At 43.8% G+C, this 24,594-nt stretch overlaps 2 protein-coding genes across 3 annotated transcripts; one reads left to right on the forward strand and one right to left on the reverse strand.

Annotated features, from left to right (window-relative positions):
- Window positions 1–1,361: 1,361 nt before the first annotated feature.
- On the forward strand, window positions 1,362–14,277 carry vill (villin-like). 2 transcript variants are annotated; one of them, XM_079292577.1, is made up of 20 exons: window positions 1,362–1,424; window positions 4,975–5,058; window positions 5,202–5,276; window positions 5,397–5,596; window positions 5,938–6,046; window positions 6,365–6,475; window positions 6,912–7,117; window positions 7,205–7,283; window positions 7,368–7,466; window positions 7,580–7,733; window positions 7,944–8,044; window positions 8,177–8,314; window positions 8,428–8,586; window positions 8,790–8,969; window positions 9,100–9,245; window positions 9,687–9,831; window positions 10,581–10,769; window positions 11,030–11,098; window positions 11,293–11,625; window positions 13,803–14,277. In XM_079292577.1, exons 2-20 carry the CDS (start codon window positions 4,984–4,986, stop codon window positions 13,914–13,916), a joined length of 2,682 nt encoding a protein of 893 aa, XP_079148703.1. In that variant the 5' UTR covers window positions 1,362–1,424; window positions 4,975–4,983; the 3' UTR covers window positions 13,917–14,277. The 2 variants fall into 2 exon arrangements, with proteins under 2 accessions (XP_079148703.1, XP_079148704.1); XM_079292578.1 differs by lacking the exon at window positions 11,030–11,098.
- A 231-nt stretch (window positions 14,278–14,508) lies between these two features.
- LOC306794173 (1-phosphatidylinositol 4,5-bisphosphate phosphodiesterase delta-1-like) lies at window positions 14,509–24,453 on the reverse strand. The gene is made up of 15 exons (XM_079292124.1): window positions 24,274–24,453; window positions 23,196–23,354; window positions 20,490–20,718; window positions 20,204–20,333; window positions 19,870–20,098; window positions 19,573–19,774; window positions 17,531–17,675; window positions 17,281–17,433; window positions 16,594–16,740; window positions 16,355–16,511; window positions 16,137–16,253; window positions 15,855–16,033; window positions 15,184–15,319; window positions 14,921–15,070; window positions 14,509–14,759 (listed from the first exon to the last, which is right to left on the reverse strand). Exons 1-15 carry the CDS (start codon window positions 24,302–24,304, stop codon window positions 14,668–14,670), a joined length of 2,256 nt encoding a protein of 751 aa, XP_079148250.1. The 5' UTR covers window positions 24,305–24,453; the 3' UTR covers window positions 14,509–14,667.
- Between the last annotated feature and the right edge of the window lie 141 nt (window positions 24,454–24,594).

Consider the following 24,594-nt stretch of genomic DNA (forward strand, 5'->3'; position numbering starts at 1 on the left):
TCATTGTTCAAGCCTGAAGAACTCTTGTGGAGGGTTTTTCTTTTCCTCTTCATTTTCCATTCGTCCCTCAAATATGTGGGGACTGAAGTTCACCACGTTGTGGAAATGATCATATTTTCATAATGGAGTCCAGGGTTGAAGCTAAAAATGGAAAGCCGTGGTCGAAGGTAAGAAAAACGTTCAGCCTGCATGTTGACTTGAAGCTGTTGGTTAACAAGAAAACCAGGGTAGTTGCGTAACAAATCTGTTTCCAGATTCCCTGGCAGGGGCTGCGTCAACTAAATAAGACAAAGACGAGTGTAATAGATGTATCCCTGAACAGAAAACATCAGCAGGGTGCCCCATCCATGAACTCACTGCCACGTGCAACAGAATACGTTTACAGATTGTTCACAGTTTGAAAATGTTTTTTGGGAGGGGGGGAAGCAGAAGCAGGATTTGATGCTTTATGTAGTGTTCCAAGGGATCAGTTCCAAGGGATCAGTTCCAAGGGATCAGTTCCAAGGGTATCCTTAGCTGTAAAAGCAACTCGTCCACAATGTATTTACACTGTTTCTTTACACACAATGCAGTGTTTTACTGTGGATTAACATCCACACACTGCAAAGACTCTTCTTGTCTAATACTTCCAAAACAAAGTGTGACAATCACTTTGGCTGCAGCATGTTAAGACTTCTCCACATTTAGCAAACAAATGTCAGCACACGCTGCCAATGGCTGCTCTGCTGGGGGATCAAAGCCCAGCGCTGCAAACCTTCAATAATGTCAAGCGTTCCTCCTCGAGTGTCTGTGTGAGTGGGCACAGAACGAGAGGCTCAGCCACAGAAAGCCTCTGATTCCTTTCCAATACCCCTCGCAGCTCCTTGAGTCCAATTCCCCCATCTGCTAGTTGTAACCGTTGTTGAATGAATAATTGGTGTCAAGTGGGCCCTGTAATGCCCCACTGCGCTGCTGAGGGCTCGGCCGAGCATAAACACGACTCTTGCTGGAAGCATAATCGGGACCGTCGAGTGAGGCTCGAGTCCAATCTCAATTCAGGTATTGTAGATGAAGTGTCTTGACTTTGTGATGCATTCTGCAAGTCTGGCTCTCCTCAAGAATCCTTACAACAAGCCAGAGCCTCCTTTTTTTAAAACACCTTTATTTCAGAAAGGGCTGGGAAACGATGTAAGGACGGGCGTATCAAGGTTGTTGTATAGTGCAAATATTGAGGCAGGAAATTGCAGGTGTGTTCAGACCTGGGTGTGGAGACAAATAAACCAAGCCCACAAATAAACCAAGCCCTCTCTACCACACACACTCCAGCTTGTACATAGGAGGGAAAGCCAGCAGTACTTATATTGCCTAAAGACCTAATTTCACTGCTCTAACTCCACAACTTGTAGGCGACAGCGAGGCCTTCACTTCGCCACACACAACACAAGGTAAGTTCCATTCTTTTGTTTTGGTGCGAGCTTTCTCCAGACTGTTTTCAGTTGTTTTTAATGTCTATCCTCCATCCTATCTATTTCCTTCATCTGAATCACTGCAGTTTGGGGAGGGTGACATCTTCGTTACCATATTTGTTGAAGGAATATCTTTAAATCAGACCCAATGCTGGGTTTTGAAACCTACATCATGTTATATGAATTGGAGGTGAAGACATTTGCATGTATTTAGAGCACTGACAAAGCTCATTGTGACGCTGAGTCAATGGACACTGCACATTGATTGAGGTGGAACCAGTCTTTCCTGTCACAGTAATGGAAGCAACGCTGGGGTTCAATTGATCTTTTCAGAAATGATTTGTTTTTCATATATTTTCAGGCAGATCGGATTGCAGAGCACAATGTTTGTCTTTCATTAACAACAGGGAGTTGCCACTACGGCCAAAGTCTTGAACAACCAACAAAGCCATAGTTACGTCATTTAGTCAACCAACTAAAAACCAATTAAGATTTCGTCTTCGTTTATGTCGTGATTTTTTTATGGTGAATGTGAGATAATAAACTAAATAATAAAAGGGTTATTTCATCAAAACGTATACATTGATATTGCACACTGAGGGAAACTGTTATTTTAGTAAGAGTTTGTAATGTGGACTATGGGTGTGGCCACTCCTTTGGCCCAGATAAAAAAAAAGGAAATGGATGAATCAATAGATGTTTGGATCGGGAACATGAATGTTTTTTAGCACCAGAAAAATATCCTCTCTGGTCTTTTGGCATCATTTTAAGCGTAACATTTTACAATCGTTGGCGAGGTAATTGCTTTTATCCTGAATGAATATTTACCAGCCGCAGCAGCGAGTAGCTATTTTTGTTTCCACATTGTGAGTCTGTATATGTGTCATCCTGGGACACCTGCTGTAGTGGAAACTGCCGCAGAGGCGGTTTTGAGTACTTTGTCAGGTGTTTATTACTGTTTGTGGGCATATTTTGTCAGCGCGATATCGTCCCAATTGTGCAAGATGCAGTCAAGTTGTGATCAAAATGAAGGCAAAGATTGACAATAGGTGTGGTCCGAAACAATGGTGCCAGGCGTAGAGGGTAGGAAGTGTGGAAGGGGCCATTGACGTCACACTAGATCTTTCACCAGGAGGACTCCCCCACGAGGTGTCCAAACTATACGTTACCTTACCCTCGTGAAGCAGTCATGCTTGTTGATGTTGTCGTCGGCACACATGTTCACATATTAGCCTGTTTCCACAAGTTTTTTCTGTTTTCCCTGTGTTAATGTTGATGTTTAGTCATGCAAACATCCAACACCCTATGGTGCAACAACAACAACTGCATATTATGCAACACATAGCTCACACAGGCAGGCTATAGGTGAGGCGACCCCTCCCCGGGTTTTCCCTCATCCCGGGTCTTGCACGAAAGTTCACACCTATAGCGCTTAAGTCGTGTAGTGTGAACTAGGCATTAGAGTAATTAAAAGTATGTACTCAAAGCAAAGAGTTCGGTAGCAGACTTTAGAATTTGGCTTTCAAGTGAGATTGCTTAACTTTTGAATGAAGAAATAACACAAAAAAAGCTTTGCTACATTTAGTACACTCTGCAGTTAATCTGCTACAGCCTCACTTGGTCTGGTATGACCAGTATTGTATGGTAGCTAATGTTAGCTAATGGTAGCAAACGTGGCCACGGTTACACGATGATTAAGCATCGACTATTAGTTATCACCTAATTGTTACTTTTGGCACCTGTGGATACATCATCTTGCTGTAAAGCTGCTTATAGCGCCGCAACTCTTTATGTATTATATTGTATATTGTGAGATATTGCAAAATCATGTTGACGTAGTCTTACAGTCTTAGTCTTACTCTGTCCTCCTCAGACTCACACACCAAATGAAGTAGGATTTTGCAACGATAGCCCAAGCCCTATTATGTTATTAAAATCTCAACCCTTTTTCTGTTTGCTCTGTGTGTCACCTCTTTGTATCTGATTATTTGAAAACCTGAGCCTTGATAGTATTAATAAAGGGTGTGGTTAACATCCTGGTATTGTACAGCTGACCTGATCTGCCTCACCTTCCACCACCCACTCCATCAATCACTGCCCAGCCAGGCGTTTCATTTCTCCACCCGGAGCAAAGATTAATGTTTGTGTGAGCCAATAAATTACAGCTGATATATTTCCCTGGAGAATAACTGCAAGCACAGCTCCCCCGGCTATTTCCCAATCACATCATACATTCACGGATCCTGTATTTGCATTCATGATCTGTTGCCGGCAGCGTAGCATCCCCACCGAGCCTGTTTCCACGTGTCGCCACTAAGCCTGTATATTTTCTCGGCTCAGCCGGTGTGTTTGCTGATCAGTGCTGTTGTTTCTGATATCTGAGTCAAGAGGCGTTTAAGCACCGCTGATTGCAGAACGTGTACGTTGCTGCGGTGCCAAGCTGACACGCATGAAAGAGGTGTGTCGCTGTCACAGATCCAATCTTTTGAAATGGTTCACTTGTCACTTTAGAAACATCTGTTTCCAGTGAAAAGATAAGGAACTGAGCAATGAGGGGTAGGAGGCTTCAAAAATGCTGTTGGAGGAGTTGCAATTAAATATGTGTTTCATAATATTCTGTTAAAGGTACAAGCAGTGGTGGTGCAGAAGCCTTAACGTGCTCTCAAAGTAGTTTCCCCTCAGCTGAGCCTTTCACATGTCATTGTTTTGATTCACCCTTATGTAAGGACACATTTTTCTGGAGCACAAATGCTAAAAACCAACTGTTCGCGTACCTGCTGAGAACTAAATGGCAGACGAAGTTAAATGAATGAACATAGCGGAGCATTTAGCAGCTAATTACCCAAATATTTCCAGCAGGAGCTGGTGGAGAACAAAGCCAGAGCTAAAAAGAGAGAATGTATTGGACTTACATTAGAAACACAACTCCTCATGAATGAAACTGGTGCTCTGTGTCTGCTGGATGTGGAAACGCCCGATCAACTTAAAAAGTTATACTTTGCTATTGTTGTTTAAAAGTAAAAGTCCTGCATTCAAACTATTACCGAAGTAAAAATCTAGAAATATTCGAACGATCTACTTTAAAAGTAGGCTACTTGCCAATGCAGTATTGGGCCCTTGTGGACGTTCGTATTATGTATTATATCATTGAATGTTATAGTTGGTTGAGGAGGAACTAATTGTAACTAATGCTGTTTAATGGTTTCATGATATAAGATCATCAACATTTGTGGAGCAGTAAAAGTTAAATATTGACGTGAAAAGTCGTGAAGTAGAAGTTTAAAGTAGCTCAAAATGGACACTCGAGTAAAATACAAAGTACCTTAAAACTGCTCTTAAGTACAGTACAGTTGCGTTCCACCATTGACCATCAATCTGAATATATTAGATATTATGCTTCAGCATCACTACGATGTCTAAAGTTTCTGTGTAATGTTTGCGCATGCATCTCACCTACATTAAACATGTCTTAAATCATTATATTTCTTCACACAGCATAGGATAAACCTGACATGTGTCTTTGTTTCAGTTTAGTAGAATGATGAGTGATGACAATCAAGACACATTTAGAAATGTCAGCCAAAAGCCAGGCCTGCAGATATGGACCATCAATGTAAGTCAGCCCTTTGAACAAATATCATATTACTGTGTGTGTGTGTGTGTGTGTGTGTGTGTGTGTGTGTGTGTGTGGGTGTTACTGGTCACACAGGTCTTATTTTTCATAGCATCTAACATGTTTGTTGTTTTCTCATTCAGAACATGCAGATGGTCCCTGTTCCAGCTCAAGGCTTTGGTAACTTCTTTGAGGGAGACTGTTACATTGTTCTTTATGTAAGTACAAAACTGGTTGATTTCTCAAGAGGCTCAACACTAATGAAGGCATGTGACTTAAACATGCTTTGATGGTATGTGTACAAGTGTTGGTCTTCTATCATCTGCATCTTTCACCAGATAAGTCAGAACAAGGGCTCGGGCCAGTCGGCTGACGTCCACTACTGGATAGGAAACTCCTCTTCTCAGGACGAGCAAGGCGCAGCAGCCATCTACGTCACCCAGCTGGACGAGCACCTGGGTGGGAGTCCGGTCCAGCACAGGGAGGTGCAGGGTAATGAGTCTCCACGGTTCAGGAGCTACTTCAAAAATGGCCTCATGTGAGTCAAAGGAAAGAAATCTGGTGTGTGTGAACGGGTGGTGACCAAATAGTCACACACACACTTACGCTGTAATCTTCCTGAGACATGAACAGTAATCCCTCTGCATGAAATCATGATGACACAATTTGCACTTGTTTTGTTGAGGCAGCTCAGCAAAGAAAACGTTCATTAACCGCTGACTTTTCGTCGTGTTTTTGCTTCACACTGAGGTTAAATTGCAAAATTACCAAAATAACAAATTCAGCCAAGTGCTTTTGCAATCATCCTGCTTCATGTGTGTTCTCCAGAGTTGTTTTATTACACCTGAACTTTGGTAACGTGCGCTGATCTCTCCACAGCTACAAGAAGGGTGGAGTGGCCTCCGGTTTTCACCATGTTGACACAAACGTCTACAACATCCTGCGACTGCTGCACGTCAAAGGGAGGAAGCATGTCACAGCGACAGAGGTATGCCGAGTAGAATATAAAGGGCTTCATGCTGCCTGCCCTGTACCTCCCACTGGACCTTTCACAGGTCTCACACAGCCTGCAAGGGGTGTCGGCACTCCCTCTTGAACAAATGATGGCGTGCTTGTTGCCATAGCTGTCAAAGTAGGTGTTAATTGGCTGTCGCGTGCTATGACTGTGTGGTGTTTAATTAATATTTGACGAACATTTTTTTTCTTTTTATTGGTTTTATGACAGCATGTCCTTTTCATTTGAGTAAAGGTTAATAACTCTCCATCATGATAAAGTTTGTGTGTGTGTGTGTGTGTGTGTGTGCAGGTGGAGGTGTCATGGAACAGCGTTAACAATGGAGATATATTCCTGCTGGACATGGGGAAAGCCATCGTGCAGTGGAACGGCCCCCAGAGCAACAGGAGAGAGAAGCTCAAGGTAATCCTACACTCTGATTGGTTACAAAAGAGCAGCGATGCACTAACGTTGTTGCTACACCACCACTAAAGAGCTACAAAATAGGAAATACAAAAAACTTTTTTAAAATGACTTTTCCACATGAGACTTTGCATGAATATAAAAAACACAATATTCTAACATAGTTGTTGTTAAATTGGATTCGATTTTTCCTTTTTTTTTTTATAAATGTTGGTTCTAACCAAATTTCTTCCAAATAAAATCTGGGAAAATAATAATAAAATAAATTGTCCACATTACAGTCATTGAAAAGTAGGGACAGCAAATACAAATGAACTGCTCTTGCAGGTATAGATACAGTTGTTATCAATCTTTATATATTAAGTCAATAATTGTCAATTAGTAACGAAGCATAGCAGCAAAGGGGAAAGACGCCATAATCTGTCTTTGTTTGCAGGCAGTCTTGTTGGCTCAGGACATCCGGGACAGGGAGCGAGGAGGTCGAGCTCAGATTGGTCTGGTGGAGGGAGGAGATGAGAAGGACTCCCCAGAGCTCATGAAAGTCATGATGGCAGTGCTCGGCCCAAGAACCGGACAGCTGAAGGAGGCCATTCCTGATGACAAACCCGACCAGGTGCAGAACACCAGCGTCAGACTCTACCAGTAAGGACCTCGTGATCTGTTGGATCATTGCTGCAACATGTTGGGAATGTTGAATACAATCATACGCTGTTCTTCCTCTCTCCTCAGCGTTTTTGATAATAGCGGGAATGTCGTGGTTCAAGAAGTGGCCACACAGCCCCTAACCCAAGATCTGCTGCAGTCCTCTGTAATTCCCTTTCATCCTTTGAACATGTTCCTCTGAGACTGTTATATAGAGCATGCTCATTGTCTCTTTTTCTCTCACTGTCAGGACTGTTACATCGTGGACCAGAGAGGCTCGAGTGTGATGGTGTGGAAAGGCAAACAGGCCTCCAAGGAGGAGCGGCAAGAAGCTCTCAACAGGGCAGTGGTGAGTTTACTTCAAAGATTTCTGCACATCAAACTAATTATTTAATACGGTGGTTCTTTTTTCACCAGGATCACCAAGTAAACCAGTAATAATTGATCCAACTTTTCTACCAGGGCTACATCAAAGCCAAGAACTACCCACCCAGCACCAGTGTGGAGGTGATGTCTGAGGGAGGAGAGACAGCAATGTTCAAGCACTTGTTCAAATCCTGGACAGATAAAGGGCAAACTCAGGGTCTTGGTACCACCTACAGCATGGGAAAGATAGGTAACATACAACACCTGCTTTTTTTCACAATCAAATTGCATATTGTAGGTCTTTTTTTTAAAAATTAATTTCAGCAGTTTTTATTTCAATATTTATTTATTTACAATTTCATTATAAAATAATATAGTTTGTTTGTATATAATTGATATGATTATTTATTTCCTTAATTTCTTCTTAACTTGTAAGACTGAATACTTTGGGTCCATGCAGCAAAGGTCGAACAGGTGAAGTTTGATGTGATGGAGCTCCACGCACGTCCTGAACTGGCAGCGCAGCAGCGAATGGTGGACGACGCCTCTGGAGATGTTAAGGTGAGGAAACATAATGCCAAAATACAAAAAAAAACACCAAATGTCAGATGGATTTAATATCTGTTGTATTTATTAATATATTGACATTATTGAATTTCTTTACATTTTTGATAATGTTCACGTGCGGGTCAGGTGTGGCGCATCGAGAACTTGGAGGTGGCCGAAGTCAATCCAAATACTTACGGACAGTTTTATGGAGGAGACTGCTACTTGGTGCTGTACACGTATCAAATATCAAACCAGAGGCAGTACATACTCTACATGTGGCAGGTCAGTAGCATCACAGTAGGAATATTGTCCTTGTTTTTATGTCGCTCTTTCTGGCACTGACAAACAAATCAAAAGAACAGCTACTCTTTATTAACTTGAGTTTCTTTCACCAGGGCCGTCATTCCACCAAAGATGAGATCACAGCTTGCGCCTACCAGGCTGTCAATATTGATAACAAGTACAATGGAGCCCCGGTCCAGGTCAGGGTGGTCATGGGAAAGGAGCCTCGCCATTTCCTTGCTATTTTCAAAGGCAAACTCATCATTTTTGAGGTGCATTTTCTCTCACTGAAGATTGTCTTCTTTTTTTTTAGCTGGTTGCAACGCCCAAATACAAAAAAGGCCTTCATCTTCAATTGTTACTGCAATACAATATGAAATGTTTTACCTCTCAAAGTGCTAAAAATATCATAAAGATATGAATCATTGTCCACTCTACATCCCTGCGTGCATATTATATGTGTGTGTTTCTTTAGGGAGGTACGGGCCGACCTGGTGTGGTCAACCCTGACGGAGGTGCCAGGCTCTTCCAGGTCAGAGGGACTAACGAGCTGAACACCAAGGCCACCGAAGTGCTGGCGAGGGCCTCGTTTCTCAACACCAACGACGTCTTCCTGCTCAAGACCGACCACATATGCTTCCTGTGGTACGGAAAGGTACGTGCTTCGTTCTGGAGCGCTGTAACAAGCTGGCAAAGCCTCAAATAGAAATGTGAACGTGTGTCTGCGTGTTGGCATTTTCACACAAATCCCTGTTTGTTTGATGTCTGCTTCTGTGCGTCTCCAGGGCTGCAGCGGCGATGAGAGGGTGATGGGGAGAGCGATGTCTGATGTGCTGTCCAAGCAGGACAAGCAGGTGGTGATGGAGGGCCAGGAGCCAGCTGAATTCTGGGTATCTCTGGGAGGAAAGGCTCCCTATGCTAGTGACAAGAGGTAAGCACAGACAGCAGCAACATCACACCTTTCAATCCGGCTCTTTTTTTGTGGTGATATTATTGCAATCTCCAGAGAAATGAGTTTGTTTTCTTGTTTAACGACAGTTCAGCACCAGCACATATTAACGGCTATCAGCATTCAACCAGGCCTTGATGTTCTCCAAATATGTTCTTTTTACTCGATACTATAAAGGCAAAAATAACAATTACAACAGCATATATAAACAAGGACCCCAGAACTCGTCCAAAAGGCTCTTAATTATATTTGGAAACATTAATAAACTTCCACTCAAATCTCCATGGATTATTTTTATATCAAGGTCAGTGGAATATGCCCAATGTCATCTAAAATATAGTCTGCACACACACACACACACACACACACACATATAACAGATTACACAGTTGTAATGACGGCGGGAGCTCTGTGTTGTTTCAGACTGCAGAGGGAGGAGCCTCCTCACAGTCCCCGGCTGTTTGAATGCTCCAATCAGACAGGTAATTTCAGGATGACCGAGGTGGACGACTACGCTCAGAGTGACCTGGACGAAGAGGATGTCATGCTGCTGGACACCTGGGAGGAGGTGAGAAGCAAAGACAAAACAAACAAATCACACCACAACGCGACATCTGAACGTTGCACAGACTGATGCTATTAAAGTGAAGCGGAGCAAAGCTGGAGGGGGCATGTTGAGGCAGAATCTCCAAATTGGCCATTTGGGTACATTTAGGTACCATCTGTACCATTGGAAGTGTTCCAGGTAACTGTAAAATTCATTTTATTTAATTTACACATCAATAGGTGTTGATTCAATCTAAATACAGCTGCTGTTGGCTTAGTTTTAAAAAGTAAATCAATGATATATGATTATATATGTTCCCATTTAAAGAAACCCATAATCCATTGGTCCATTGGACCGGCTCGTTCCTTTATCATGGGTGCAGCACCAACATTCCTCCACTAGACGGAGACAGAGAACGTGTTTGAAACGCTCATCCATGCCACGTAAATGAAGACAGACAGCTGAAAAACGACCCTGAGACTGCTTTGCCCCCAGCACAGCGGCCCTCGATCAGTTCAGATATAAACATACTTCTTTAAAAATGTCTAGAAAAAATAATAATAAAGCCAGGAGTGGCTTGGTATAGCTGAGTAGTTCCAGTCGGAGCCCTGTAATTGCAGTGTGGCTGGTTTCAGCTGCAGGACTTTTGGTTCATGTCATAGGTTTTTTTTAAGTGTCTGACAACATTATGGAAAGGCTACAAACACTTAGTTCACGGTACTCTAGAAGGGAATTGTCTTTATTTTTCTTCTTTCTCCAAAACACCTCAGATTTTCTTGTGGGTTGGAAACTCAGCCAACCAGTACGAGACCAAGGAGGCGTGGAACAGCGCGCAGGAGTACCTGAGGACTCACCCTGCAGGCCGCGACCCCGACGCACCCACTGTCTTTGTCAAACAGGGATATGAACCGCCCACCTTCACCGGCTGGTTCAATGCCTGGGATCCTCACAAGTGGAGCGTGAGTTTGTAATGGGCTCTTTGATCTCAGCGAGAGGCACGAGAGTACTCTTGATACAATAATGCGGCATGATTCAATCATTTGGAATGGTATTATGAATGTGCATTTCCATTACATCAGCACGGATGATTGACAAGAGACACAAACATGTGAATCATTTTAGAAATGTGAAAGAAGATGCAGAGACAGATTGTTTGACGATGAAGATGACCCTGCATGCTTACGGATTTTCAATCCTGGCTCATTGATCTTCTCCACAGGGAGGAAACTCTTATGAGGAGATGAAAAAAAAGCTGAGTGATCCAGCATCTCTCTCACAGATCACTGTTGTAAGTGATTAATTGACACTAATTCTTTCATTAATTGACGAAATATACTAATATCACAAATGTAATAACGACTAATGTATCTAATGATACTGTTACTAATCTGTGAATATTTACAATATTTATGTTTTCTCCAAAACGTCATGTAATAATCCACCACAAATATGAATTCGCTCACCCATGTACTACGTCTGCAGGATCTGAACAGCTCTAATCTCAATAAGAGTCCTGTCGGGGTTAGTGGAGGTGGTTACAGGGCTCCAGGAGGCCCCACGAGCTCCCCTCCAGTCTACCGGTTCCACGGAGGTGATCTGTCCCCCAGACCCTCTACTCCCACCAGCCCGTCAACTCAGAGAGCCCAGACCTCTGTGTCCATGACCCTGTCCCCCTCCCCGAGCTTCAGTCCATCATCCCCAGGTGGTGGCACTGTGTCCTCTGCTGGAGGCTCTGGGATGTATCTGGACCCAGAGCTCATCGTCAACAAGTCACCCAGTGAGCTGCCACAGGGAGTGGACCCCGGTCAGAGAGAGGTGGGTAAAGAATTATGGATGTTGCAAAAGCGTGGAAGTCATTATGTGCGAGGTGTGAATGCTGCACACGTGGCTTTGTGAACTTTGTCTTGTTGGAAAGTCACAGTTCAGTTTTTTTTCTACGTATCCAGATTAGAGTCTTAATATTGAATATCTGCCAAATACAATCTAATGTTATTATTTGTTTTGTGGTTCATTCAGTAAAACAGCTTCAAGGCATACAAAGGCTATACGGTAGCATTTTACTGAAATCCAGTACAGCACAAACCCATGATTAGTTAAACTGTTCACTCAGTTTCTTTAGAAATAGACACAAAACAACTACAAGGAAACACAAAATGAACTACAAAGAGACATACAATTAATACAAAGTGTCACAAAATGAGTGCTTGGAGACACAAAATGACACCAAGTAGACACAAAACCACGACAAGTAGACACAACACAACTACAACGATTAAAACAAAAACAAAAACTACAAAGAGACACAAAATTAGTACAAAAAGTCAAAAAATAACTACAAAGAGACACAAATTGACAAAAAAGTTGCACAGTGACTTCAAAAATAGGAAACACAAAGTAACTACATTGACAATAAATGGCTACAAAGAAATACTCTCTTTTCAGCCTGCCCACCTGTAAGGAGGGCCCGTTTACACGTCTGTGCCAAGGACCCCATTGACTCAAAATCCCTCTCTGGTCGTAAATGTGATTCAGTTATAATTAGTGAGTGTTTCCTGATGTATTATGTTACGTGATATCTGGGGGGTAACCCCTCACGATTTTTTAATCCAATAATAAAAAATTGAAAAATTAATAATTATTAATTTTTTTTTTATTTTTTATTATTAGAATAAGTATCAGTGTGGTTTGGGCATTTCAAGAATGCCATCAGTAATGTACCGAGCTGGATCAAACACAACTTACCTCAGGGGCTGAAGGGGATCATCAGAGGTGTGACCCCTTCTCTGGGCTGGCTTCTCAGGAAAATATGAAGAAATGGAGTCGGTCGAAGAAACTAATTCGTTATTTATTTATTTGCATTTAAATCAAAGTATAGTCTCTTGGTCCAAAATGCAGAGGAAAATCGTTAACTGAAAAATATAAGAAAACATCACCTAAGTATTCAAAAACCCCTTCAGAGCAGTTTACAGACAAAGGATCTGTAAAAAGCTGACTCAGCCTGCAGACGGGCTGGCTGTGTAGCTTACGGAGGAAAAAGTTAATGATTCACCCAGCGCAGGACTGGACAGAGTGAGCCTTCTCTCCTGACTAGACTTAAAAAAACCTTCTAAGTTTTCTTAAAAACCTCCGACAGTCAAAGTCCGGAGATTCTGTAAAAAGTTAAAGTTTTCCTCCGTGCAGGCCGGAGCCCGCACGGGATTAGAGACTCCTTCTCCAAAAGCGTCTTCCAGGTCCTGCTCCAAGAGTGCGTCTTGCTGTTTCAAAACTGCTGGTATTTATACTAATACGGGCTGGTTCGCTCGCTTCAAGCGCATTCTTCCCATTCACATAAATCACTTCTTCAAACAGAATTTCCAACATCATTTGATTGATTTAGGCAAAAAACCCTTGCATCAGCGTATTTTTCAGAAAGCCGGGTCTCTCTGTGTGTCGCTAAGAGCTCCACCGCAGACTTAATGCCGCCACTGTCAAGGGCACGTTATTTATGCTCACCCTCCGGCTAATCTTTTGATCTGACCGCCCCATAGTTTTTCCTTGAAACCGCTGACTTCGTTTTTTTGACTTCGGCTGGGATTCTCCCTTCTTTCTTCTCTAGACTAATGACCTATATTCTCATGGATCACACTGCCTCCGGCTTCCCGGACTCCACGGGGGTGCGATGGCTGCCCCCCCCCCCCCCTCCTTCTCCCCTAGACTAGGTGGCGTCTCAGTAATTTGCTGGCTCAGACCTTGGACTTCCCCTTAACCGAGAAGCACGCCTGGGGGGGGGGGTTGAGGGTGTGTGTGTGTGTGTGTGAATGAGTGTGCGCCCACATCACAGGTATTTTGGACAACCGCCTCAGAGCCTCAGAGTCATATGCCTGATTTAAACAACGGTTTTGCTGGTAGAGACATCACTACTTCGCAAAATCTCCACCGTGTTCAACAATTAACACAGAGAGTACAGTAGAGGTCAGTCTAACTGTTTCCTGTCCTCTGTGCTCTGATTGAAGGATTACCTCTCTGATGTTGCTTTTGAGAGCCTGCTTGGAACGACTCGCTCAGACTTCAAGCGCCTGCCAAAGTGGAGGCAGAGTGATATGAAGAAAAAAGCAGGACTTTTCTGAGACACATGCACCGTTGGATTTACAGGGAAACGATGTCAAATCGGTCTCACTTTTATTCAGACAACAAACTCACTGAAGAAGCATTTTAGCTGTCAGCTGAAAGACAAGATCGGTCCTTGATCATTTCACCTGATTTTTGTTTTGTTTTTTTCTGACTGTTTTCCACCATAAACCAAGTTAAAGTGATTACAGATGTTAGAATTAGCTTATTAATATGATTCTGAATAAATACTAAAGCAAGGACACAATTTAGACTTAAATTAAGATTATTTGCAATTGTTGTGCTTTATATTTATCCATATCTTTCAATGTTTTATGCTAATTGTTCCATGATCTGATATTCCTCACGATATTATTGTTATTAGCCGAATCACTTCATGATGAATAAACACACAAAAGCTTGAATGAAGGACTCTGCTGGTTTTATTTGAGAGCTCGTGAAAATTCATACAAGACAAGTACGATAGAAAATATTAGTTTGACATGAAATACTTGACAAGATGAATTTATGCTCAATATGTTAAAAGCAGATTTGTGTATGGTACAGTTCATTTCTTGATATGCTCATAATGTTGCAGTCAAAAATATTTTTTATGTCTTAAATAATTAAAACATTGACAAACAGCGTGGAGCAAGGCAAGTTTATTTGTAGAGCACATTTCAACAACAAGGCAATTCAAAGTGCTTCACATAAAACCATAAAAAGCATCAGACACACACGTGTCACACACAGGTTTATCCAAACGTGATCCTACGGGGCGTCTATGAGCATGAGATTCACAAAGAGTCCGGCCGAGCAGATGACGTCACCTCTCTTGGTGAGCAGCGGGACGTGGCGATACCCTGGAAAAAAGGAAGTGAGTTGTAGCTTCGTCTGCAAATCAGTGTAAGAAACACTTCATACATTATATGAACCACGAAAAACAGTCATATGATTTACATCTTGCTATTGTCTATCTAATTGTTTTGATAGTTCAAACTCTGTTTAAGCTGGACTCTCTTACCGTTCTGTACGCTGGTGAGCGGTAGGCAGTACTGCCCGATGAGATCATTGTGGGACATTGTGTCATAGTCCTCCACCACAAACCGCAGCATAGCCAGCTCTGGGACGTGGATGTCAAACGTGAAATTCTCATTCCACGTCGGGTTGAACCCTGCAGGGAGGGATTATTTTTCAGCGTGTGACATTTGCTCAGAGGGAAAACTGAACAATGCGGTGTGTGTCCATATCTGTGTATGTGTATGTGTATGTGGGTTACACACTCACCATTGTTATCGATGTGGTGTGTCTCCTTGCTGGCGTTGTCCGCCGGGACGCCGTAGATCTCCACTCTCACCAGAGGGTCAACGATGGAATTTTGTTTGTCCTTGTAGATTTTAGGTAACTGCTGAGCTGAGATCACCTTTTGTATCGAGAAACAAAACACAAATAGTTAACAATCAACGAATCAGTGCACGGGAAGAGAAACAGAAGAGAGGAAAAGAAATGCGTAAAGTCAAGCGGGCACACATACGCAGCGCTTTTTATTTTCCATCCCAACTCATCTGGACATTCCAATACACGACAATTGTCAAAACAATTTGTCCATCTGGAATGAAGCTAACTGGTGAGCGAGATTGGTGTGAAAATGGTCGACAAACTGCTTTGGTTCACGTATGTATCATAACAACGGCTTGTATATCCGCTGTCTAGGTCTTCCTGTTTCCCTTTTCGAATGGCGAATGCAGACCACCGTTACCTGCTAGTACAGAGAGTTCTTTCCTGTCGCGCAGCCACAGAACGTACACGCTAGATAGTCGTTGGCTGTGATCTTTGCAGTGTGGTCAAGTGCAACACAGGCGACGTGAGGCAGCACAACAGTCGGCCTTTGTCGCCGCTAGTTCTTTGATGTCCCTTTGGTGTGACCTCTTTAGGGTTAAACTGCAAAGAACTCTCACCATCACGTTAAAGGTCTTCTTCTTTAGCCAGGGCCCTTTGGAAAGTGTGCTGGGGTCAAATTGAGAGGACAGGCTTCTCTGAAATTCTGGTTTCAGGATGTAGCCACAAGCACCGTTTTGCAAAAACCGACCCTGGTTTATGTGCATCTCCTTGCAGGGAGTCTGGAAGTTCAACGCCACTAAAAACCAAATCAGAGAGAGAAGGGAGTGAAACCTCAACTATTAACTGTAACACTTACTATGCTAATGGCTGGATCTCTGCATATAGTAAAGGGAGCGTACCTATCTGGCAGCCAACGTTCCACATGGGCACTGGGTTAAAGTTGGAGGAGTCAGTTCTGGAGCCAGCAGGGTAGATCCTACTGAGTCTGTCTATGTTGTGATGGATGTAGGGAGTTGCTACAATAACACATTGAAACAGTTCTCATACTCTGCTCATGAGAAATCATACCGGAACATGTCAGTTAGGTTAGTAAGTAGGTTAGTAGGTTAGTGTTTACCTGAAGTCTCAGCCAGGTTAAAAGCTTTGCTCTCCTTGAATGAGGACATCTCATAGAAGGCTTGTATTTCCTTGGCGTGTTCAAAGCCATTAAAACGGACACTCTTGCAGTAGATTACCATGTTTGAGAGCTCTTTGTCAAGTTTGATTCTTGATTTCTAAAAGGAGACAGGATAGCGGCTCAGTTTCATTGAAGTAAACACATTTATTTAAAAAATGTATTACTAACACTTGACGCACCTTTGATTTGGCTTTCTGTCCGTTCTCCTTACAATCTGCAGCCTCATCCTCCTCAGACACGGTGTCTTCCTCTACAACGTTATTGTTGAGGGCAGCATCCAGTTTATTCAATCGCTTCCCCTCGAGGAGGAACTTCCCCTTCAGCTCCTGCACAGACACCGATAAAATGTGTTAAGCAATTTATAAACATAATGTGCCACTCAATAGCTAAATGTAGGGAAGCATATTCTTGTCTTTCAATGGAAAAAAAACATGTTATTGGTGGCCAGGAACAGACTTGGTCAAGCTTGTTTTTAGCCTTGCCGATTGCTGGAAATGCTTCTTGCAGCTCCTACCGGCCAGTTCAGAGGAGTCAGCGGTCAATGACGGTATAAAAAAAACAAAAGCGCTCACAGAGCAATGATAACAAAATGCAAAACTTAAGATCTTGTGAAACCACATTATTCAAACATGGAGGAGGAGCAGAGGCTTCAGATTGATGCTGTTTTGATTATGTGCTAGCGGTTTAATTTGGTCCTCACATAATGAGGATTGGGTTTTACTTTAATCTCATCAGTTAATGTAAACAGGAAAGTGAAGTGGTTCATTAACTTAAGAGGTGAAATTTTTAGAGGCAGATTTTCTTTGGTGGCCTTAAGGGCTTTGAATGTTTCATGAAAAGGAATCAGTGAGCTGAGATTTACACACCTCAGGTGAGGGGAAGTTGGTGGCCATGGTGTTGCCCAGAGGCTTTGTGACCAAAGCATCAGCCAGGATGGAGGTCAAGTAATGGGCCATGAGCTTCTGTTGGTCCACGGTGCAGTGGTTCTCCAGGGACAGGATCACTGGGTAGTCAGATGTCTGGAGAAACGAAGGAAACAACTATTGAGGTTAAGCTCTCCATAACTGGGAAGAACAGGAATGGATTTGAAAATGCAATCATCATTATGTAACATACTTTGAAGGCGAAGTCTTTGATGGCTTTAATGACGTCTCTAAAGAGCACTTTGGACGTGAGTGTGTATCCGTGGTAAATGACAGGCTCGCCGTTAGCCCCGTCCCAACAGTCCAGCTCCACACAGCGACAGCTCTTCATCAGTGCTCTGCAGGGAAAGAAAACCTTCATGAAAACCTGGGATCACTGCACTCCAGCTCTTTTTTTTTACAACACATGTTGACATTCAAAATGACCCTGATGATAAGCAGCCCACGGTCTTCAGCCGCCTCGCCCGGACCAGGGAAACTGGGGCACCCTCCCGGAGCCAGACCCAGGAGGGGAGCGTCTGGTGGCCTGGCCATCGCACATGGGGCCTGGTCGGGCTCGGCCCAAAGAAACAACATGGAGCAGCCACCCTGTGGACCCACCACCCGCAGGGACAAGCATCGGGGTCAGATGCAATGCAGACCGGGCGGCGGGTCAGGCCGGAGGCCTGGGCGAGCCGATCGCCGGCAGCATAGACTAGCTCTCGGGACGTGGAACGTCACCTCGCTAGCGGGGAAAGAGCCGAAGTTGGTGCAGGAGGTGCAGCGATACCAGCTAGATATAGTTGGACTCACCTCCACACACAGCACTTGGCTCTGGAACCAAGCTCCTGGAGAGGGGTTGGACTTTGTCCTTTTCCGGAGTTGCCCAGGGTGAGAGGCAACAGGCGGAAGTGGGGATACTCACAAGCCCCCGGCTGAGCGCCGCTGTGTTGGAGTTCTCCCTGGAGAACGAGAGGGTTGCCTCCATGAGCCTACGGGTTGCGGGGAGCAAGGCTCTGACTGTGGTTTGTGCTTATGCACCAAACAGCAGTTCGGAGTATCCGGCCTTTGTTGGAGTCGGTGTGAGGGGTTCTGGAAAGGGCGCCGCCTGCCGACTCCATAATTCTCCTGGGGGACTTCAACGCTCACGTGGGCAATGACGGAGAAACCTGGCGGGGGGTGATTGGGAGGAACGGCTTGCCCGACATGAACCTGAGTGGTGTCTCGTTATTGGACTTCTGTGCTAGCACCTTGCTGAACACCTTAGGCTGGAGATCAATGATCGACTTTGTAATCGTATCATCTGATCTGCGGTCGTATGTCTTGGACACTCGGGTGAAGAGAGGAGCAGAGCTGTCAACTGATCACCACCTGGTGGTGAGTTGGATCAGATGGCGGGGGAACTGGTCCAAACGTATAGTGAGGGTGAACTGGGAACGTCTGGCGGAGGACCCTGTCCGGGAGGTCTGTAACTCCCACTTCCGGAAGAACTTCTCACACATCCCGAGTGAGGTTGGGGACATGGAATCCGAATGGTCCATGTTCAAAGCCTCTATTGTCGACGCGGCCGCTACGAGCTGTGGCCGGAAGGTCATCGATGCCTGTTGTGGCGGCAACCAGAGAACCCGGTGGTGGACACCGGAGGTGAGGGAAGCCTTCAAGCTGAAGGAGCCCTTCAAGGCCTGGTTGGCCCAGGGGTCTCCTGAAGCAGCTGAGAGGTACTGGCAGGCCAAAAGGGCTGCAGCTGCGGTGGTCGCGGATGCTAAAACTCGGGCATGGGAGGAGTTCGGCAAGGCCATGGAGAAGGACTTTCGGTTGGCCTCAAGGAGGTTCTGGCAAACCATCCGACGGCTCAGGAAGGGAATGCAGGGCCTAGCCCAGGCAGTTCTCAGCGGGGGGGGGGACTGCTGACCTTGCCGAAAGGAGTCATCTAATTAGGATGCCTCCTGGACGCCTCCCACTGGAAGTTTTCCAGGCACGTCCAACTGGGAAGAGACCCCGGGGAAGACCCAGAACACGCTGGAGGGATTATATCTCCCAGCTGGCCTGGGAACACCTCGGGATGCCCCAGCATGAGCTGGAAAATGTTGCAGGGGAGAGGGAAGTCTGGGTCAGCCTGCTTGGCCTGCTGCCACCGCGACCCGACCGGATAAGCGGAGGAAAATGGATGGATGTTGACATGGCTGTTGTCAGAACTCAAGAAGCAGTTTCCCCTTCGGTTAACGTTACATACAGTTTGTTGGTAAAAGTAGTTACTTTATGTAGGCTTCTGTGCTGCTGGGTCCTTTGAGTTGGTCTGCCATCAGGTATGTGTTGTGTGAGGAGGAGATGTAGTAATGGTTGAGGGGCTGGTGCATGTCCTGATACACCGGTTTGTGGGCCGGGTTGAGGATGAAGCCCTCCTCATGGTGCAAATACATCAGGAAGCCGTCTTTGGACATGCGCTTCTTCTGCTTCGCTGGTGGACAGACAGACCCGGTGAATATGACACGATATGTGGATTGTGACCGTGTGTCTCTCAATACTGTGTTGTGTAAAACTCCTTAGCCCTACCTGTCTCATCCACCTCGTGTTTTTCAATCAGCTTGAGAGCGTCTTCCATGGACACCTCCTCCCTCTGCTCAGTCAACAGGAAGTTGAGCAGGTCTCTGGAGCTCATCTGACCATCTGTTCTAGCGTAATTTCCGTAAATCACATCTATCTCTTCGCGGTGTGTCAGCAGGTCGTATAAGTGCTTGATCTCTGAGCCCTCCAGGGTGCCTGAATTGGACTCGTCACATTTCTATGACACGATGAAACACATACTAGATTTTAAATTTAGCAAACTATGCGTTTTTATGGATAACATATCAAGATCTGCAGGATGCAATGGCTCGTTGCGACTCGCCTTGAAAAGTTCCGCTGCGTAAGTGTCGTCCACTTCGATGTTGACCTGTCTCAGGAAGTGCTTCAGCTCCTTCAGGGTCATCTTGTTGTCCTCATTCTTGTCTGCTTTCCGCATGCAGTTGATGATCCAACTGACATTTAGATTTAAGAATTATATTTGAACTAATTAAGAACAAAACAACAAATCTGGCACAGCAAAAAGGCACTTATCTCCTCTCATGAGTTCCATTTTGGGAAACACATTTGCAAACACATCCTTCACTAAAAGACCCAGACGTCAAGGATACTGCTCACTCTTCTGCTGCCGGCTGAGGTTGTGCATGTTGCTCATGATCTTGTCCAGGCCGTTGACCCACTGTTTCGCCTCCTCCCCGTTGGCTGCCATCAGGTCCAGATTTTTCTTGCGGCCCTTGAAGATGATGCAGAAGCACTGGTCTTCAACACTGCTGTGGGTGTGTTTATTAAGCCCCTCAGACTGACGGCCCATGCGCACTGAATCAATGTCATCGATGGAGACTGTTTAGAGAGATGAAGGGCTTCATTAGAGATTTCCCTCAAAACACTAGAATTCACCCAGAAAGAGTCTTAAACAAGTATGAACAGCACTTTCACATGCTGAATGTTAAGTTTGACGTGCAACATCCTCGTGGAGTCAAGTCTCGATCTGTAATAATAATACAAGTAATAATATGTTTTACAAACTAATTCACTCCATAGTGGAAACTCCTAGTCTGGATTACTAACTAAATTAAATTAAGTTCTCGTTTGTCTTTCCCAAAAATGTTATGTATTTCAACTTAAACTAGATAACATTGATATTACATTGTTATATGTACATTATTGAGAAACGATCACTTGCATTGTTTTGTTATTTGGAAAAGGCCGAAACGTCTAAACGAAAAATATAATGATTTTCCTGTAATTTAGCCGTTATCAGAAGAGAATATTGAAGTTTATTGCAAAAAAGATATTTCAGAAAATTACATTCAAATTGCTTTTTCTATTGATTACCAATTCTGTCATCAGCAGTCGTGATAATTGTTAATAGCTTCTTAGAATCATATATACAGTAGTTTTCAGTGTGATAACTCGGAACAACCACGACTTCGCTGGAAGTCACACTTGGCCCTTTAACGCTAGATGCTGACTTTGTCTGTCTGCTGTAAAGTTGTGGGCTACAAAACCAAAACTGAAAGAGCTGAAAGACACAAACAGTGACCCCTTTCCCATCACATTACAGTATTTGATTCACTATAGAACTGCAGTTTTATAAGTAAAACAACTTGATGTAGTCTGGAACAACTGAGAAGATGAATACAAATTACGTTGTTTTCCTCCCAAACAAATCTCTTATCATTAGAGACATAATCAGGCATAAATTGTGGTGAGATAGGATCTTCTCCAACATAATTCTTTGTTACTACATGTCATGTAAACATGTTACATAACAACAGTAGGTTGAGCTGGAATCTTGTTTACCAAAAACTGAACTATGCAACAGTTTTAGATTAAGAGCCCTCAGAGACGGTCTCTAAGAGATGGCCGCTCAGACATTTTGTTGTTGTCTGCTGAACATCTGGATCCTTTGGCAACACAAACACATTCCATGGAGATTTGATAACTGCATTTAACATTTGATGTAGTTCGGCCTCACTTGATCTTCTCGCCTCACACACTGGCAAAACATAAAATGTTAGGCGCAGGCTGAAGACTCACCTCTTCAAGAAGTACTACCCTGAGCCTTCCACTTAGCACTTATTGTATCCATACTAGTTTGTTGCACTTATTGTATTCGTTTGTTTCTGCACTTCATGTTTGGTCTGGTTTATGCTCTTAGATGCTTGTTTAAAAAAGGAGATGCACTTATGACTTCTGGTGACTAGTCATTCTCACGTAATCTCTGTAATCACGCTAAAGGTTTTCTTGTAAATTTGTGAGTTTTTTCTCTGAAGTTTACAAATGTATTCTTGGCAATTCTAAGTTTTTACTCTGAATATTACTCCCCCATACACCTACAATAGTCCTGATACGCTGTCATATAAGTCGGACCTTAAGGTTCCCATCCAGCTTGGCGTCGAGGTTGGAAATGAGCAACTGAAAATGACATGCAATACAATAACCGCCGACATACCAAAGCTGTTAAGACTTATTTGAATATGACCCCATCAATATTGTTCTGATGTGATAGGTTTGCAAATATTATCAATACCTTTATATCTCTGTGCCAAATAGCAGACTGACAGTAATATGAAGGAGTTGTATCATGAGAAATGTGTTATATTTATCCACCTCATGTGATCCTGACAGTGTGTATCTCTGTGTTTGTGAATGCTATCAAGGCAAATGACAGTCACAGAGGGTGGGAAAAGAGAACAGGAGCTTTTTACTGGAGACCACAGGAAAGCAATAAAACATACACGCTTATTTCCGTAAACAAGGAAATTACTGTGACTTGGAGGCCCGTCTCTGTTAGCTTGGTCATGTTAAATATCAGCTTGTCTTTCAGTGTTTGTTCAAGGCTCAGGCTCGGGACAGAGGTTATCAGGTCTGGTGGCATCAGCCGCCGCCGGGATTGGAGGGAGATCAGAGAGGCCCAGAGGACGCATCCATACATTCACACCCCGACAGTGGCTTACTACACCAGAAATCTGAGGGAAATAATCTCTCTCACACACATGGACAAACACTAGTATTTTCCAGTCTGTCTTTGGCCTCACAGCAGTATGCACCGCTCACATATTCACGAGTAGCAGTGGGGTTTGAGGGGTGTGTTTGCAAGAGGCTATTGTTGAGATCTGAAGGGAGAACTCTATGTTGACAGAATAATAGCAGACAAATGAACAGCTCAAGAAGACAGTGGGTTGGAGTAGCCCAAGTGAAAGAAAACTCTCACACAAACTGGAACTCGGGAGGATTCTAGGCTTTGTAGAACTTCTCACATTTTTGTGCCTTATGTAAATAAACAGATGTAACTCATATAGAAAACAACTCACAAGTATGTTTCCGCCTGAATATTTTGTGGGATTCAAACCACAACGTCTTGCTGTCTTCCTGCAGTTTGAAGAACCGGTTCTTCTTCCAGGCGCTCGAGCGAATCTTGATCAGCTGCCCGCCGACCAGCAGGAACTGTAGATCTGGATCTCCCTCCAAACCTGCAGGGGTCAAACACAAATCGAATCAATTTAAATGCCGTATAATGTACGATGCACTAGCAAGGGGCTGTTTCTATAGAGGGAAATTATGACATTGTTACTCAGGAAAAATGTGTGATAGTAAGTGTGAAAAAATGTTTGTCAGCTTTTCAATTCCTTCAAGAGATTCTCCAGAGAAGTTCATGAAGTTGGGAGGACTCACAAGAGACGGATTTAAGAGACGCGCCACAGACTCACAGAGGCTGTTTATGAGCCTCTGAACTCGCTGCAGGCAGCGAGGAGGACCAGGCAAAGCAGCTCGAGAGCTCCAAAGTTTTGGTGATTTGCATGTTTTGAATGTAATTTACGCTTTCGGCTGGTAGGAACATCTGACCCGAAGGTTAGGATACAAACAAGGCAACAGCTCTTCGTCACTAAGGTTTTTCACTTGGTAAGGACATTGAGAATTCAGGACATGAAAAGAGTTTCAACATGAAAGAACAATACATGATTTTCTCTGACCAACTGGACGAGTTTCAGTCGATACAAAACAAAACAAGATGGTGCAACTGTTTGTCGCTGTATCAAAGTACTATTTACTTACAGTGCTTTATAACAGTTTGCATTGAAACACGGTCACAATATACAGCACCACCATCAAGCAGGGAGGCACACAGAATGTATGATGATATATTATGACGCTCGAAGTCATAACATTACATGTATTTTCTTTTCTTTTAAAAACTTCCAAGCAACTTTTAGATACAGATGAAATAAAGTCACAAAAACTCTTATTGCCAAAAATCACAGAAACATACGTACACTAGATATTGCCCAACCCCCACTGCATGTGACACACTTCAACAGGTGAGCTCTTGGATGCAGTATAGAATAATTCAACAGGCGGTATAAATCTGTGCGTCACCACACACCAACTCACCGTGTTTCCCAACTGTGCCATTTGACTCCATTCTGATTCCAGTCAAATGATATCACCATGAGCCGAGTCCTCTCCTCCTCCAGAGTATAGTGTCACTTATGCTCCAGGAGTTACCACAACCATACACCCGTCTGTTCGTTGTACGTAGGGATTAGATCCAACGTGTGTGCCCCTCTGAGCCTATCCACACAGTGCACACTTAATGCCAGCCCATCAGGCTCTTATACGCCGTCAGTCCACACCCACTGCCACACCGGTCTGACAAGTCCAGCACCGTGTCCTTAAAACATTCATTCAGCTGCCTGGCAGAGCGAAACTACA

Source organism: Melanostigma gelatinosum (assembly GCF_949748355.1).
Source record: "Melanostigma gelatinosum genome assembly, chromosome: 20".
NCBI lineage: Eukaryota > Metazoa > Chordata > Actinopteri > Perciformes > Zoarcidae > Melanostigma > Melanostigma gelatinosum.

Coding starts and splice junctions, on each gene's coding strand:
- LOC306794173 (XM_079292124.1), bottom strand. CDS start 24,304: ATGGAGTCAAATGGCACAGTTGGGAAACACG. Junction 20,334..20,489: donor CGGCAGCAGAAGAGTGAGCA/GTATCCTTGACG, acceptor TCTAAATGTCAG/TTGGATCATCAACTGCATGC. Junction 16,254..16,354: donor TAACCTGGCTGAGACTTCAG/GTAAACACTAAC, acceptor GTGTTATTGTAG/CAACTCCCTACATCCATCAC.
- vill (XM_079292577.1), top strand. CDS start 4,984: ATGATGAGTGATGACAATCAAGACACATTTAGAAATGTCAGCCAAAAG. Junction 6,476..6,911: donor ACAGGAGAGAGAAGCTCAAG/GTAATCCTACAC, acceptor CTTTGTTTGCAG/GCAGTCTTGTTGGCTCAGGA. Junction 9,832..10,580: donor TGCTGGACACCTGGGAGGAG/GTGAGAAGCAAA, acceptor AAAACACCTCAG/ATTTTCTTGTGGGTTGGAAA.